This window comes from Podarcis bocagei (assembly GCF_964188305.1).
Source record: "Podarcis bocagei genome assembly, chromosome: 18".
In the NCBI taxonomy this organism is placed as follows: Eukaryota; Metazoa; Chordata; class Lepidosauria; order Squamata; family Lacertidae; genus Podarcis; species Podarcis bocagei.
The window spans coordinates 2,093,225-2,109,065 of NC_138144.1; the positions used below are offsets into that span (position 1 = coordinate 2,093,225).

The 15,841-nt window shown below is 50.1% G+C and overlaps 1 protein-coding gene across 3 annotated transcripts in view; it reads left to right on the forward strand.

Annotated features, from left to right (window-relative positions):
• ARHGAP45 (Rho GTPase activating protein 45) overlaps nucleotides 1–15,841 on the forward strand; it is a 46,957-nt gene that overhangs the window by 24,443 nt on the left and 6,673 nt on the right. For 2 of the 3 annotated variants that reach the window (XM_081177624.1, XM_081177623.1), the window contains exons 11-20: nucleotides 1,818–2,006; nucleotides 3,957–4,094; nucleotides 5,797–5,987; nucleotides 7,108–7,250; nucleotides 7,950–8,039; nucleotides 8,296–8,385; nucleotides 9,602–9,765; nucleotides 11,050–11,238; nucleotides 12,189–12,326; nucleotides 14,116–14,351. In XM_081177624.1, coding sequence (XP_081033750.1) covers nucleotides 1,818–2,006; nucleotides 3,957–4,094; nucleotides 5,797–5,987; nucleotides 7,108–7,250; nucleotides 7,950–8,039; nucleotides 8,296–8,385; nucleotides 9,602–9,765; nucleotides 11,050–11,238; nucleotides 12,189–12,326; nucleotides 14,116–14,351 — 1,568 coding nt within the window. The remainder of the gene's footprint in view (nucleotides 1–1,817; nucleotides 2,007–3,956; nucleotides 4,095–5,796; nucleotides 5,988–7,107; nucleotides 7,251–7,949; nucleotides 8,040–8,295; nucleotides 8,386–9,601; nucleotides 9,766–11,049; nucleotides 11,239–12,188; nucleotides 12,327–14,115; nucleotides 14,352–15,841) is intronic. The other variant, XM_081177625.1, reaches the window with a different exon arrangement.

The following is a 15,841-nucleotide window of genomic DNA, read 5'->3' on the forward strand; positions in this document are numbered from 1 at the left end:
TTATACCCCTCCCATCTGGCTGGGTTTCCCCAGCCACTCTGGGCAGCTCCCGACAGAATATTAAAAACACGATAAAACATCAAACATTAAAAGCTTCCCTAAACAGGGCTGCCTTCAGATGTCTTCTAAAAGTCAGATAGCTGCTTATTTCCTTCACGTCTGATGGGAGGGCGTTCCACAGGGCGGGCGCCACCACCGAGAAGGCCCTCTGCCTGGTTCCCTGTAACCTCACTTCTCGCAGGGAGAGAACCGCCAGAAGGCCCTCGGAGTTGGACCCCGGTGTCCGGGCTGAACGATGGGGGTGGAGACGCTCCTTCAGGTCTACTGGACCGAGGCCGTTTAGGGCTTTCAAGGTCAGCACCAACACTTTGAATTGTGCTCAGAAAAGTCCTGGGAGCCAATGCAGGTCTTTCAGGACCGGTTTTATGTGGTCCCGGTGGTCGCTCCCAATCCCCAGTTTAGCTGCCGCAATCTGGATTAGTTGTAGTTTCCGGGTCACCTTCAAAGGTAGCCCCACATAGAGCGCATGGCAGTAGTCCAAGCGGGAGATAACCAGAGCATGCACCCTAAATAGGGCTGCTTTCAGATATCCTCTAAAAGTCAGATAGTTGTTGTTCTCTTTGACATCTGACGAGAGGGCGTTCCACAGGGCGGGTGCCACCACCGAGAAGGCCCTCTGCCTGGTTCCCTGCAACCTCGCTTCTCGCAGGGAGGGAACCGCCAGAAGGCCCTCGGAGCTGGACCTCCGTGTCCGGGCTGGACGATGGGGGTGGAGACGCTCCTTCAGAGAATATCACGGGGAATTTTTGCCGCAGGCCTTACTGAAATCAAGACATACTACGTCTGTTGCGTTCCCCTGATCCACCGATCTCATAACTCTTACTGAAAACGAAACAGGATTTGTTTGGGATGGCATGTTTTTGAGAAACAGGGTCAAAACAAAAAAACAAGACCAAAAAGTCTACATCTACAAATAAAACCATATCATCACTCTAATCTAGTCAGTACATACATATACACATATTGGCTTCCTTCTTTAGTTCTAAGACCTCAAAATTTTTATTCTTCCTCCATTGTTGTGTCTAATGTAGATTACTTCCATCTTTCTACTTTTTTACACCATTTTTCTTTTTCTTTAACCCTGTAAAGCATCCTTCATTACATACCGATATGCTTACTCCAGAGCAATGTTTTTTCGTATACTCTTTAGTGCATCCCCATTCTTTTAAGAATTTCTGGTCTGATTGTCCCCTTATGAACGCCGTGAGTCTTGCCAGATTTCTATATTCAAAATTTAATTTGCCATTCTTTCATTGGTGGGATTTTTCTCCCTTTCCAGTTTCTTGCTATAAGCATCCTGGCAGCTGTCGTTGCATAAAGGAATGCTTTCCTTTGATTGTTGGTAATATCGTTTGTGATTATACTTCCGGTTTTTTACTGAAAGATATTTTAAACATCTTCCCTTCTTTTTTTTTGTATGTTCTGTTTTTCTTTCTTGTTTGCATAGCATTATTTGGGATTCAATGTTTGTAATTTTTGTGATGATTTTGCATTGAAAATAAAATACCGTATTTTCTGCTCTATAAGACTCACTTTTCCCTCCTAAAAAGTAAGGGAAAATGTGTGTGTGCATCTTACGGAGCGAATGCAGGCTTCTGAGATTCATAATATTTTTGTTCTTGTTTTCCTCCTCCAAAAGCTAGGTGCGTCTTGTGGTCTGGTGCGTCTTATAGAGCGAAAAATACGGTAGTTGAGTTTTTTAAAAAGAGAGAGAAACATGGCAGGGTCTTAACCTGTGTGGACCCCCCCCCCAATAGCAAGAGGCCGAGAGCAATCTCAGAAAAGCCCGCCAGATGTACATGCAGCGATCGGAAGAGTCCGAAAAAGCCAAGCATGTGATGGTGAAGGCAGAAGAGGAGCAGCTGGGGTCCAGCGCGGGCAGCAGCACTGCGGCCACTAAAGCCCTCGACAAAAAGAGGCGACTAGAGGAGGAAGCCAGGAACAAGGTGGGTCAGAAAGTGGGGAAGGGGGGGAAATGGACCCTTGAAATGCGGGTCCTGAATCTGTGCAGGAAAAACTGACGGGCAAAGGTCCAGTTTGCCATCCTTCAGAACCACAAAGACGCTCCTTTTTTCTTTTATAGTAATTATAATTTTATTATTTATACCCCGCCCATCTGGCTGGGCTTCCCCAGCCACTCTGGGCGGCTTCCAAGAAAATATTAAAATACTGTGATACATCAAACATTAAAAGCTTCCCTAAACAGTGCTGCCTTCAGATGTCTTCTAAAAGTCTGGTAGTTGTTGTTCTCTTTGACATCTGGTGGGAGGGCGTTCCACAGGGCGGGCGCCACCACTGAGAAGGCCCTCTGCCTGGTTCCCTGTAACTTGGCTTCTCGCAGTGAGGGAACCGCCAGAAGGCCCTCGGAGCTGGACCTCAGTGTCCAGGTAGAACGATGGGGGTGGAGACGCTCCTTCAGGTCTACTGGGCTGTTTAGGGCTTTAAAGGTCAGCAGCAACACTTTGAATTGTGCTCGGAAACGTTTTGGGAGCCAATGTAGGTCTTTCAAGACTGGTGTTATGTGGTCTCGGCGGCCGCTCCCAGTCCCCAGTCTAGCTGCCACGTTCTGGATTAATTGCAGTTTCTGGGTCACCTTCAAAGGTAGCCCCACGTAGAGCACATTGCAGTAGTCCAAGCGGGAGATAACCAGAGCATGCACCACTCTGGTGAGACAGTCTCCGGGCAGATAGGGTCTCATCCTGCGTACCAGATGGAGCTGGGAGACGGCTGCCCTGGACACGGATTTTAAAGAAAAGTTTTCATTTATACTTTTCAAGTCTATGCATTTCATTAGTTCTACAATCAATTTGTCCTTTCAAAACCTGACTCCCTTCCTCGCTCTTTCTGCGGTTCCTTAAAATTTTTAATATCCAAATTCGTTTCACCTGCTCATTTAATCATCTGCTGTAAATATATGCCCTTATGAAGACTGCAGGTTCTTACGATAATCCTGCTAATGTTTTTATCTGTTTCCAGTTTTTCTGTAAATATTCGATAAGCCATTTCCATTCTTTTATAAACAGTTTATCTTGATTTCTTGTTGTTCTGGTAAGTTTCACCATTTCTGCATATTCCACTGGAAGGTGAGCTTTGCTGTTCTCAACTGAAAACATTATACAGGTACCTTGGTTCTCAAACTTAATCTGTCCGTTCCGAAACCAAAGCGTTCCAAAACCAAGGCGCGCTTTCCCATAGAAAGTCATGCAGAACGGATTAATCCATTCCAGACTTTTAAAAACAACCCCTAAAACAGCAATTGAACATGAATTTTGCTATCTAACGAGACCACCGATCCATAAAATGAAAGCAATAATCAATGTACTGTAGTATAAAGTAGATAAGGCAGTATTGTAGATGATAAAAATAATGTTTTTAAAAATTCTTGCCTGCACTGATGATAGTCGTTGTTTGGATGGGGGGCTTTTATCCATTTCCCCAGTTACACAATCAATCAATCAATCAGTGGCTGAACTGGGTTCCACACAGTCACAAAAACAAATGAACCGAAAAAGCCACGAAAACGCAAAATAGAGCAAAAACAAAAGCACCAAACTTAATCCATTCCGAAAGTCCGTTTGATTTCCAAAATGTTCAGAAACCAAGGCGTGGCTTCTGGTTGGCGCAGGCGCCCCGGAAACAATAGCCGACAGCTGCACCGGACGTTTGGCTTCCAAAACTCCTTCAAAAACTGGAACACTTCCAGGTTTTCGGAGTTTGAGAACCAGGACATTGTTTGAGAACCAAGGTACCATTGTAAGCTTTCCTCATAGCGGACTTGCACCAGAAGCTTAAATAGTTAGCCCCTTTTTTCTTGAGCTGAAATAACAGAGGGCGCCCGTCCTCGCTACCCATCTCTTGCCTCTCTTGGCGACGCTAACTCTCCTTGCCCGCTCCAGGCGGACGAGGCGATGGCGACTTACCGGACGTGCATCGCCGACGCCAACACGCAGAAGCAGGAGTTGGAGGATACAAAAGTGACCGCCCTGCGGCAGCTCCACGAAGTGGTCAAGCAGAGCGACCAGATCATCAAATCGGTGGGTCTCTCGAGCGCTCGGAGTCGTGCTTCCGAACATCTCCTTGCCACCGCGACGACTGGCAATTTGCTTTTTGTTTAAACCACAACAGAGACACGTCCGTGCCCAACTTTGGTCGCACTGTGAGCCTTGGTTAAACAAGCATTTTGTTCAGAATAATAGGGATCACTGGTTCTTGCAACCACCGATAAAAACTTGGCCACTGCTAATGTTCTAGTGTTTGTCCGGTCTTCCAATAGGAACCTGACATAGCGAGCCTCTGATTTTCCCGGGAAAGGTACCAGCAAGGGTAGTATCAGTTCAGCCCTGGCATGCTCATATTTTGCACAGTGCAACAAAATATGTTTTATGGAATCGATGTCTTGAGCACACAAGCAAAGTCTGTCCTGGTAGGGAACTCCTCTCAACGCTGCAGAAGGAAAGACGTTTAGTCTGGCTTTGGTGAAAAGCCTTCGGTAGTTTGGTACTGTCAGGTTTTTAATGTAAGATGTTGACTTAAAGACATACCCATATTGTACCCCTACTGCCAGCCGACTACAGACTGCGTGTGATCAAGATCGCAAGTCACTGTGTGCATTATCCCATAATCTTTGCTTTAACGTCTTTTGGGCGCCTTCATAACCCAGATAATACAGTTGGGGGGGTGACAGACCAATAGAGGTGGCTTTTTAGCCATGGTTTTCTGCCATTTGCTGACAAATTCCTCATTGGTCAGGTGTTGGTACAAACCCTTTCCTAGATCAAACACTGAAATCCTGAGCCAATGTTTTAGGGCAGCCCACCACGCTTGAGTTGAAATTGGGCATTCACCAGCTTTTAACAGAAGTATGGAGTTGGGGACACAGTTGGGTATATGCAGATCGGATCAGAGGCGTATCGTGGGTTGCCAGTGCCCGGGGCCTTAGGGAAGGGAGGGGGATAGACGGAGTACGCATGCGCATTGCGACCACAGAGATAAGAAAAGAGTCGTTCTGGAGAGGTCCCTTCCTGCTTCGTTCTCAACAGAAGCGCACAGCTGTGTCGGCATAGCGCCGGGTGTCGAAATTCGGTGCCCCTGATGGTTCTGCGTTGCCACGGGCACCCCCTTCCCTTGCTACGCCACTGCAATGGATCAGACCCATAGCTGTCAAGCGTCCCTTATTTGGCGGGAAAGCCCCTTATCCCAGCGCCGTGTCCCGCTGCTGTCCCTTATTGATGATGACCCTTAAATTTCCCGGGTTTCACAGGAAGCAGCTCCTCTCCCTCCCTCCCTGCCGGCCAGGGAGGAGGGAGGCTCCAACTGTGTTGATTGGCTGCGTTGCTCACCCAATAAGGAGTCTAAGAACGACTGGGGGGTGGAGTTGCATGCCTTGTGCCGATCAAATCGGCCGCCTTGCCTGGGGACTCGCCTTTGCTCAGCGCTTCCCAGCGGAGAGGTGACGGTGGTTTTCCTTGCTGCGTCCCCTTTGCCGGGTTGCTGCGCTGTGGGAACCACCGCTTGAGGCTTCGTTTGGCTGCTGGCCGGGCTTTCTGCCTTTGGCTCAGAGGGGCTCAGAAGTCGAACATACCAGGGCTCTGAAAATCCCTTATTTTGGCTGCTGATCCCTTACTTCCGAGGCTGCTGGTCCCTTATTTTCAAATCTGTAAGTTGACAGCTATGATCAGACCTCCTGCTTCCTTCCCTCTGACGTGTGTCCCTCCTTTTTCCGTCCGCAATCTCCAGGCTACCATCTCCTTCTTCCAAACCATGCACATGCAGACAGCCCCTCTGCCAGTCTACTTCCAGACGCTGTGCGAGAGCAGCAAACTCTACGACCCCGGGCAGCAGTACGCCTCACACGTCAAGCAGCTGCAGCGGGGAGACGAGCCCGAGACCCAGTACGACTTCGAGCCCTACGTCTCCAACAACAGCTGGTGGGTGATCCCGGATTCGAATCCTACCCCTACCCCTTTCCAGTTCCCGAGGGAAGGCGCTCAGGGAAGGTTAGAGGCAGAACAACTGCTCTCTGTGTAGAAGGCAACGGGTTCAAACCCTCATGGGAGTTTCTGGGAAGGTTAGATGGAATGCGAGACTCTTAGAATCATAGAATCATAGAGTTGGAAGAGACCCCAAGGGCCATCGAGTCCAACCCCCTGCCAAGCAGGAAACACCATCAGAGCACTCCTGACATATGGTTGTCAAGCCTCTGCTTAAAGACCTCCAAAGTAGGAGACTCCACCACACTCCTTGGCAGCAAATTCCACTGTCAAACAGCTCTTACGGTCAGGAAGTTCTTCCTAATGTTTAGGGGGAATCTTCTTTCTTGTAGTTTGGATCCATTGCTCCGTGTCCGCTTCTCTGGAGCAGCAGAAAACAACCTTTCTCCCTCCTCTATGTGACATCCTTTTATATATTTGAACATGGCTATCATATCACCCCTTAACCTCCTCTTCTCCAGGCTAAACATGCCCAGCTCCCTTAGCCGTTCCTCATAAGGCATCGTTTCCAGGCCTTTGACCATTTTGGTTGCCCTCCTCTGGACACGTTCCAGTTTGTCAGTGTCCTTCTTGAATTGTGGTGCCCAGAACTGGACACAGTACTCCAGGTGAGGTCTGACCAGAGCAGAATACAGTGGCACTATTACTTCCCTTGATCTAGATGCTATACTCCTATTGATGCAGCCCAGAATTGCATTGACCTCAAGGTCGCGGGTTCAAACCCCATTTTGCGCAAAATAAATTCTAGCCTTGCAGGGGGTCAGACTGGATGACCCCCGAGGTCCCCTTCCAACTCTACAGTTCTGATTTTAAAGTACTGAGCTACAACAGGGAACCTGACTTGCATTGCCAAGCTTTGCAGCTGCAGTATTTTATTATTATTATTATTATTAATTGCTTACACATGACCCATCTGTCTGGGTTTCCCCAGCCACTCTGGGCTGCTCCAGACAGAATATTAAAAACATAATAAAACATCAGACATTAAAAACTTCCCTAAACAGGGCTGCCTTCAGATGTCTTCTAAGATTCAGATAGTTGTTTATTTCCCCCACAGGTCGCCTCTGGCCCGGGCGAGAAAAAGCAGTTTCACCACCAGCGATTTACCAGCAGCGAGCGGATCTGAAGCATCTGGCAAAGAGGCGGCGGCTTCAGAGGGTGAGGGAGCGCCGAGCCGGCCGGCCAACCCCGAGCGACGAGGTGAGTCTTCTTTCGCACTCGCAGCCCTCGATAAAAGCTGCACACACACCTCAATTTTTGCAGTCAGGACAAATTCGGCAAGATTGCAACTCGTGCAAAAAAACCGCTTTGCAGAGCTTCCATGGCGGCAGGCAGTCTACCGCCTTTTGCAACACCTGCAGGGAGTAAATGGCTAGCAAGGAATCCTGAATCTTCAGAGGCATTTCCGAGTAACCTAAGGAATAAAATACCGTATTTTTCGCTCTGTAAGATGCACCAGACCACAAGACGCACCTAGTTTTTGGAGGAGGAAAACAAGGAAAAAAAATATTCTGAATCTCAGAAGCCAGAACAGCAAGAGGGATCGCTGCGCAGCGAAAGCAGCAATCCCTCTTGCTGTTCTGGCTTCTGGGATAGCTGCGCAGCCTGCATTCGCTCCCTAAGACGCACACACATTTCCCCTTACTTTTTAGGAGGGGAAAAGTGAGTCTTACAGAGCAAAAGATACGATATTTGAAAAATTAATTTAGGCAATAATTAAAACACTTGGGTAAAGATATATACATATCTATGAAAACAATTCTATACATATATGTTATATATAAAATGCACACCTTTCCAATTCCTGAAAGGGACAGTCTCGCAAAGGCAGGGAATTTCGCCACGCCCAAACTCAAAACGACCCGGTAACAAAACCTTGCCCTGTAATTGGCTCCTCAGGTGGGCGGGGCCACCAGCTGCACAAATCGTGGCCGACGGCTATTGCGGAGACAAAGGGCAGCCTCGAATCCGGTCCCACCGCGAGCTCAGGTAGAGTCACAAAGACTTGGCCGGACCCTGTGGGGTCATCCATCCCAACCCGCCGGCGATGCAGGAATTCTGGCCCACAAGTTGGGTGGTCTTGAACCACCCACCTCCCTGGCTATTGGGAATCTCTGTAGGCCATGCCCCTTCTCCCCAGACCCCGCCCCTTCTTTGCGCCTGGGTGGGACATAAAGAGAGCCGGGTGCGAATGTGCTTTGGGCTTTGATCTCCCCTCCTGACATCAGGTTTCCTTCTCGGGTAGGTGGGTTCCCCCAGAAGTCCCAGGCGGTGCCAAGTAACGGGACGTCTCCCGGAGACGAGTTGGACGGGAATTCGCCTTCCTTTGAGCAAAGTACGTTCTGGGGGGGCAGAAGTGCAGCCTGTTGTTAGCCGAGGGGTAGGGGGTCCGGCGTGGAAGGGGGCAAGGAAGATACCCGGTGGTCCTGAGGACAAAAGACACAGTAGCATGGAATACGGGATTGCAGGGGTCAGGGATTGCCTGCTAGCGGCAGAATATGTACAATACAACAGAGCCTTTGTACTTGGGGCCCACTGCAAGAGCGACACCTAGCGGCAGATCGTATGCATTACAATACAGTGTCACGTTAGCGACCTCTAGGGGCAGAATGTACACAATACAACACAGCCTTTGTATTTGGGGTGAAACTGCAAACGAAAACGCAAAATAAACAGCAAAAACAAAAGCGCCAAACTTAATCCGTTCCGGAGGTCCGTTTGACTTCTGAAATGTTTGAAAATCGAGGCGCGGCTTCTGATTGGCGAAGGCGCCCCAGAAACAATAGCAGAGTCGGACGTTCGGCTTCTGAAAAACGTTAGAAAACCACTTACTTCCGGGGTTTTGGCGTTTGGGAACCAAGGTGTTTGAGAACCAAGGTACCACTGTATTTACATTCCAGTAGTTCGAATTGCTCTCGTTTGCACCTTGAAAGCAGGACTTTTGGGGCAGCTAAACCAGCTGTGCTGGTCCCGAGGGTTAACCGTGGGGCAAGGTCCGAGAGTGTGGTATGGAGGCTGTCCGTCAAAGCTGAAGCGGGGTCCAAGGCAGGGAGTCGGGAGAGGTCAGGAACTCTGGCAGAAGAGCAGGACAGGGTGCCGGCAGGAACAGGCTACCAACAATGTTGCTCCCGCAACCTGGGACTGGGACTGGCCGGCTTTTATCTGCCCTGAGTCATAGGGCGGCCCCGATCCTCTGGCGACTTGCCTCTCCTGGAGGCGAGCACTCCTCCTGCAGGAACTTAGTTCCCTCCGCCTCTCTGCCCTGAGCCTCTGCAGCTCAGGAGAGGCTGGAGGGTCTCCGGACCCAGAGGCAACCTCAGCTTCCCCTGACGGGGCTGAGAGTGGAGCACCTGCAGGCAATGGGACCTCCATCACCTCAGGAGCCAGAGCAGACTCACCTGAGGACCCAGCACAGGTGAGGACCCTTCAGGCTCAGGCCCCAGCTGGTTCTGGAGGCGGGGACTCCTGTGCAGGCTGGGATTCCTCAGGTCCAGCCTCCGAGTCCGAATCCCAGGCCATCACACCGGCGCTTTCCCTTCCCTGATTCCCAGGTATCGACGACATGACCCCGGAGATCTCGACGCCCACCGGCCCTTTCCGCCACATGGGTTTATCCAAAGCTGCGCAGACCCACCGACTGAGGAAGCTGCGGGCCCCTTCGAAATGCAGGGAGTGCAGCAGCTACGTGTATTTCCAGGGAGCTGAGTGCGAGGAGGTAGGAAGCCTGTGGATTTGCAAGTTGCAGGGGAGTTGGGCTGCATGACCTTTGGGGGAACCCCCACTTCCAACCCTACGATTCTACGATACCATTTCGAGTGGGGGGTCCCACCCTGAGGGCCACATGCCCCACCGAGGGCCGCTCACTAGAGCAGTGCACGGAAACACCGTTTGCCTTCCCGCTGGAGCGGTACCTATTGATCTACTTGCACTTTGATGTGCATTCAAACTGCTAGGTTGGCAGGAGCAGGGACCGAGCAACGGGAGCTCACTCCCATCGCGGGGATTCGAACCGCCGACCTTCTGATTGGCAAGTCCTAGGCTCTGTGGTTTAACCCACAGCGCCACCCACATCCCTTACGTTGCCTAAAGGTAAAGTTAAAGGGACCCCTGACCATTAGGTCCAGTCCTGGCCGACTCTGGGGTTGCGGCGCTCATCTCACTTTACTGGCCGAGGGAGCCGGCGTACAGCTTCCGGGTCATGTGGCCAGCAGGACTAAGCCGCTTCTGGCGAACCAGAGCAGCGCACGGAAACGCTGTTTACCTTCCTGCCGGAGCGGTACCTGTTTATCTACTTGCACTTTGAGGTTCTTTCGAACTGCTAGGTTGGCAGGAGCAGGGACCGAGCAACAGGAGCTCACCCCGTCATTGCGGGGATTTGAACCGCCGACCTTCTGATCGGCAAGTCCTAGGGCTCTGTGGTTTAACCCACAGTGCCTTCCGCATCCCTTAAGTTGCCTTGTTGTTGTTTAGTTGTTTAGTCGTGTCCGCCATAAATGTTGTTTAGTTGTGTCTGACTCTTTGTGACCCCCTGGACCAGAGCACGCCAGGCTCTCCTGTCTTCCACTGCCTCCCGCAGTTTGGTCAAACTCATGCTGGTAGCTTCGAGAACACTGTCCCACCATCTCGTCCTCTGCCGTCCCCTTCTCCTTGGGCCCTCCATCTTTCCCAACATCAGGGTCTTTTCCAGGGAGTCTTCTCTTCTCCTGAGGTGGCCAAAGTCTTGGAGCCTCAGCTGCAGGATCTGTCCTCCCAGTGAGCACTCAGGGCTGATTTCCTTCCGAATGGAGAGGTTGGATCTTCTTGCAGTCCATGGGACTCTCCAGAGTCTCCTCCAGCACCAGAATTCAAAAGCATCCATTCTCCGGCGATCAGCCTACCCCTAGTCTATAAGCAGCCGGGGTGGGGCAGGGCAAGCAGCGCCACCTGGTGGCCCTTTCTAGAACTGGGGGGCACCCTCCTCTCACGCCGCTGTTTTTTCCCCTGCCGCCGTCGCCCGCAGTGCTACCTCGCCTGCCACAAAAAGTGCTTGGAGACTTTGGCCATTCAGTGTGGACACAAGAAGCTCCAGGGAAAACTGCAGCTGTTCGGCAGGGACTTTGCCCAGCAGAGCCGCCTCAGTTCCGACGGGGTTCCCTTCATCGTGAAAAAGTGCATCTGCGAGATCGAGAGGCGGGCCATGAAGACTAAGGTGAGCAGGGTGGATATAAAAAAAAAAAACCAATGTAACTGTGCGGTGTATAAAGTAATGGATAGTTAAAAGTACAGTGAGATTAATTGGAAGTCGTTATTAATTTTCTTCTCTATAAGAATTGATTTCAGTACCAGGAATATATATAATGACAGCTATCATCATATTTATTCCTGGTACTGAAATCAAATCTTGACGTATCTTATAGTGCGGTGATTCTTTTGTTATATGTTTGTTTGATTGTATGTTTGTCTACTTGTTTGTCCGTCTGTTTTTTCATAAATCTATTTATTTTAAATGAATAATGATATTTTTTAAAAAAACAGCATATAATAATAATGATGATAATGATAATAATATATTCTTTATTCCCCGCCCATCTGGCTGGGTTTATGTATTGATTTACATTTATTTGTTATGTGCGCATGCAGACAATCATTTATTTATTTATTCATTTTCCAAAATTTTTTTTATTGGTTTTCCAAAATTTTAAACAAACAGACAGACATCTTAACTGTACTTGATCCAATCTTAGTAACATTGTTAAGTGACTTCCTCAAATCCCCCTGGCTGTGTATCATTCTAACAGTTTTCCAAAACCTATTTTCTCATAAGATTCACTTAATCCCTTAACCTCTTACTTTGTTTTCGTTTTGACTTTAAACATATTATTCTCTAAAAATCACACAATTAAATCCTAAGCCTATCTGGAATTTGCAAGCTTTTCCAATGAAGCTACCTTAGCGTATTTAACTAAATAGTCTTTGAATTTCATCTATTCCTCCTGGTACTCCTCCTCCTTCTGATTGCGGACTCTTCCAGTCATGCAGACAATCATTATTATCCCCTATTAAATTGCCCTGTTGTTGGGGCTTTGCGATCGATCGGTGGGTTTCGGGTTGCAAGTTTGGGCACTCGGGTCTCTAAACGGTTTGCCACCTCTGCTCTAGGGCATCTACCGCGTCAACGGCGTGAAGACCCGCGTGGAGAAGCTGTGCCAGGCCTTTGAGAATGGGAAAGAGTTGGTTGAGTTGTCCCAGGCCTATCCTCACGACATCAGCAACGTTCTGAAGCTCTACCTGCGACAGGTGAGTCTCCCCGGGGCTGTGCGTGGGACCTGGGCACATAGCTGTCAACTTACAGATTTGGAAATGAGGGATCAGCAGCCAAAATAAGGGATTTTAGTCACCCAGCAGCCAAATGAAGCCTCAAGCGGTGGTCCCCACAGCGCAGCAACCCAGCAAAGGGGACGCAGCAAGGAAAACCACCGTCACCTCTCCGCTGGGAAGCGCTGAGCAAAGGCGAGTCCCCAGGCAACGCAGCCGATTTGATTGGCACAAGGCATGCAAGCTCCACCCCCCCAGTCGTTCTTAGACTCCTTATTGGGTGAGCAACGCAGCCAAGCAACACAGTTGGAGCCTCCCTCCTCCCTGGCCGGCAGGGAGGGAGGGAGAGGAGCTGCTTCCTTTGAAACCTGGGAAATTTAAGGGGCATCATGAGTAAGGGACAGCAGCGAGACACGGCGCTGGGATAAGGGACTTTCCCGCCAAATAAGGGACGGTTGACAGCTATGCCTGGGTAGTCTTTGGGCTGCAAGGTGGCAATATCGAGGGCTCCCTTCTCCATGCGGAGAAGGAAGAAACACTTGATTTTAGGACAGGCATAGGCAAACTCCGGCCCTCCAGATGTTTGGGACTACAATTCCCATCATCCCTGACCACTGGTCCTGTTAGCTAGGGGTGATGGGAATTGTAGTCCCAAAACATATGAAGGGCCAGCGTCTGCCTATGCCTGTTTTATGACCACGGTGTCCGCAGGTCGTAGAATCATAGAATTGTTGGAAGGGACCCCAGTCAAACTGCTTGCAGTGCAGGGATCTTGGCTAGGGCACCCATGGTAGATGGCCACCCAACCACTGCTTAAAAACCTGCCAGGGTAGGAGAGTTCGCCATCTTCCATCCCATGGCCGAACAGCTCTTACCGCCAGAAAATTCTTCCTGATGTTTAGTCGGAAACCCCTTTCATAGAATTGTGACCTCGGTGTTACAGGCACCACACTCTTACTTGAATCTGTTGGTTCAGGAGTAAACAAGCTTGCACCATCTCCCATGTGACAGCCCTTGAGATATTTTAAGTTGGCAGTCGTGAACGCCTCTCCATTTTCCCTCCTCCAGACCAGACATGTTGTTGTTGTTGTTGAGTCGTTTAGTCGTGTCCGCCTCTTCGTGACCCCCTGGACCAGAGCACGCCAGGCCCTCCTGTCTTCCACTGCCTCCCCCAGTTTGGTCAAACTCATGCTGGCAGCTTCGAGAACTCTGTCCCACCATCTCGTCCTCTGTCGTCCCCTTCCCCCTTCTCCATCTTTCCCAACATCAGGGTCTTCTCCAGGGAGTCTTCTCTTCTCATGAGGTGGCCAAAGTCTTGGAGCCTCAGCTTCAGGATCTGTCCTTCCAGTGATCTGTCCTTCCATCTGTCCTCCTCACTGGAAGACCAGACATAGCTTAGTAATAATAATGATGATGATGATATAATATTAATTTATTGCTTCTACCCTGCCCATCTGGCTGGGTTTCCCCAGCCACTCTGGGCAGCTCCCAAAATATTAAAAACACGATAAAACACCAAACATTAAACACTTCCCTAAACAGGGCTGTCTTCTAAAAGTCAGAGAGCTGTTTATTTCCTTTACATCTGACGGGAGGGCGCCACCACTGAGAAGGCCCTCTGCCTGGTTCCCTGTAACCTCACTTCTCGCAGGGAGGGAACTGCCAGAAGGCCCTCGGGAGATGGACCCTGGTGTCCGGGCTGGACGATGGCGGTGGAGACCCTCCTTCAGGTATACTGGGCTGATCAAGGACATTGTATCATTGGCTGCAGCTCCCGGAACCCATCATGCCATTCCGCATGTACAACAGCCTTATGGGGTTGGCAAAGGAGAGTGTGCAGGGAGGAGCAGAGGGAAGGCCCGGGAAGAGCATTGCCGAGCTGGTGGACAGAGGACCCGAGACCGAGAAGGTGGTCGTGGCCCTGGTGACGAAGCTGAGGGAGCTTCTGAAGGAGCTTCCGTCGGAGAACTTGTCCACCCTAAAGTACATCGTTCTGCATCTGAGGAGGTAAGTGGGAGAGGGAGGGGACAGCTGGCTGGAGACCCTGCCTCCAATAAAAGGGGGGTGGTGAGATTTTCACTCCCAGTGTGAGAGCCAGTGTGGTGTAGTGGTTAAGAGCAGTGGACTCGTAATCTGGTGAACCGGGTTCGCGTCCCCGTTCCTCCACATGCAGCTGCTGGGTGACCTTGGGCCAGTCACACTTCTCTGAAGTCTCTCAGCCCCACTCACCTCACAGAGTGTTTGTTGTGGGGGAGGAAGGGAAAGGAGATTGTTAGCCGCTTTGAGACTCCTTAAAGGTAAAGGGACCCCTGACCATTAGGTCCTGTCGTGGCCAACTCTGGGGTTGCGGCGCTCATCTCGCTTTACTGGCTGAGGGAGCTGGCATTCAGCTTCTGGGTCATGTGGCCCGCAGGACTAAGCCGCTTCTGGCGAACCAGAGCATTGCACGGAAACGCCGTTTACCTTTCCGCTGGAGTGGTACCTATTTATCTACTTGCACTCTGACGTGCTTTCGAACTGCTAAGTTGGCAGGAGCAGGGACCGAGCAACAGGAGCTCACCCCGTCACGGGGATTTGAACCGCTAACCTTCTGATCTCACACTGAGAGCCAGTGTGGTGTAGTGGTTAAGAGCGGTAGACTCGTAAACTCGTGAACCGGGTTCGCTTCCCCGCTCCTCCACATGCAGCTGCTGGGTGACCTTGGGCCAGTAACACTTCTCTGAAGTCTCTCAGCCCCACTCACCTCACAGAGTGTTTGTTGTGGGGGAGGAAGGGAAAGGAGAATGTGAGCCGCTTTGAGACTCCTTAAAGAGAGTGAAAGGCGGGACATCAAATCCAAATTCTTCTTCTTCTTCTTCCTTCTACAACAGCCGGTACAGTGGTCCCTTGGTTCTCAAACTTAATCCGTTCCGGAAATTCCGTTCCAAAACCAACGCGTTCCAAAACCGAGGCACGCTTTCCCATAGGAAGTCATGCAAAACGGGTTAATCCGTTCCAGGCTTTGACAAACAACCCCTAAAACAGCATGATTTTTACCATCTAATGAGACCAGTGAATCATAAAATGAATGTAGTGTACTGTAAAATGAATAATCCAGTATTGTAGATGATAAGATTTAAAATTACTTTTTTTTCTTACCTGCACTGTTGATAGTCATTGTTTGGCCGGGGGGCTTTTATCCATTTCCGCAGCCACACAATCAGTCAACCGGTAGCTGAACTGGGTTCCACATAGTCGCAAAAACAAAACGAGCTGCAAAAACTCAAAATAAATGGCGAAAACAGACAGATCTCAGTGTAACACTCAAAACCATAGCTGTCAACTGTCCCTTATTTGGCGGGAAACTCCTTTAGCCCAGCGCCGTGTCCCGCTGCTGTCCCTTATTGATGATGTCCCTTAAATTTCCCGGGTTTCAAAGGAAGCAGCTCCTCTCCCTCCCTCCCTGCCGGCCAGGGAGGAGGGAGGCTCCAACTGTGTTGTTTGGCTGCGTTGCTCAC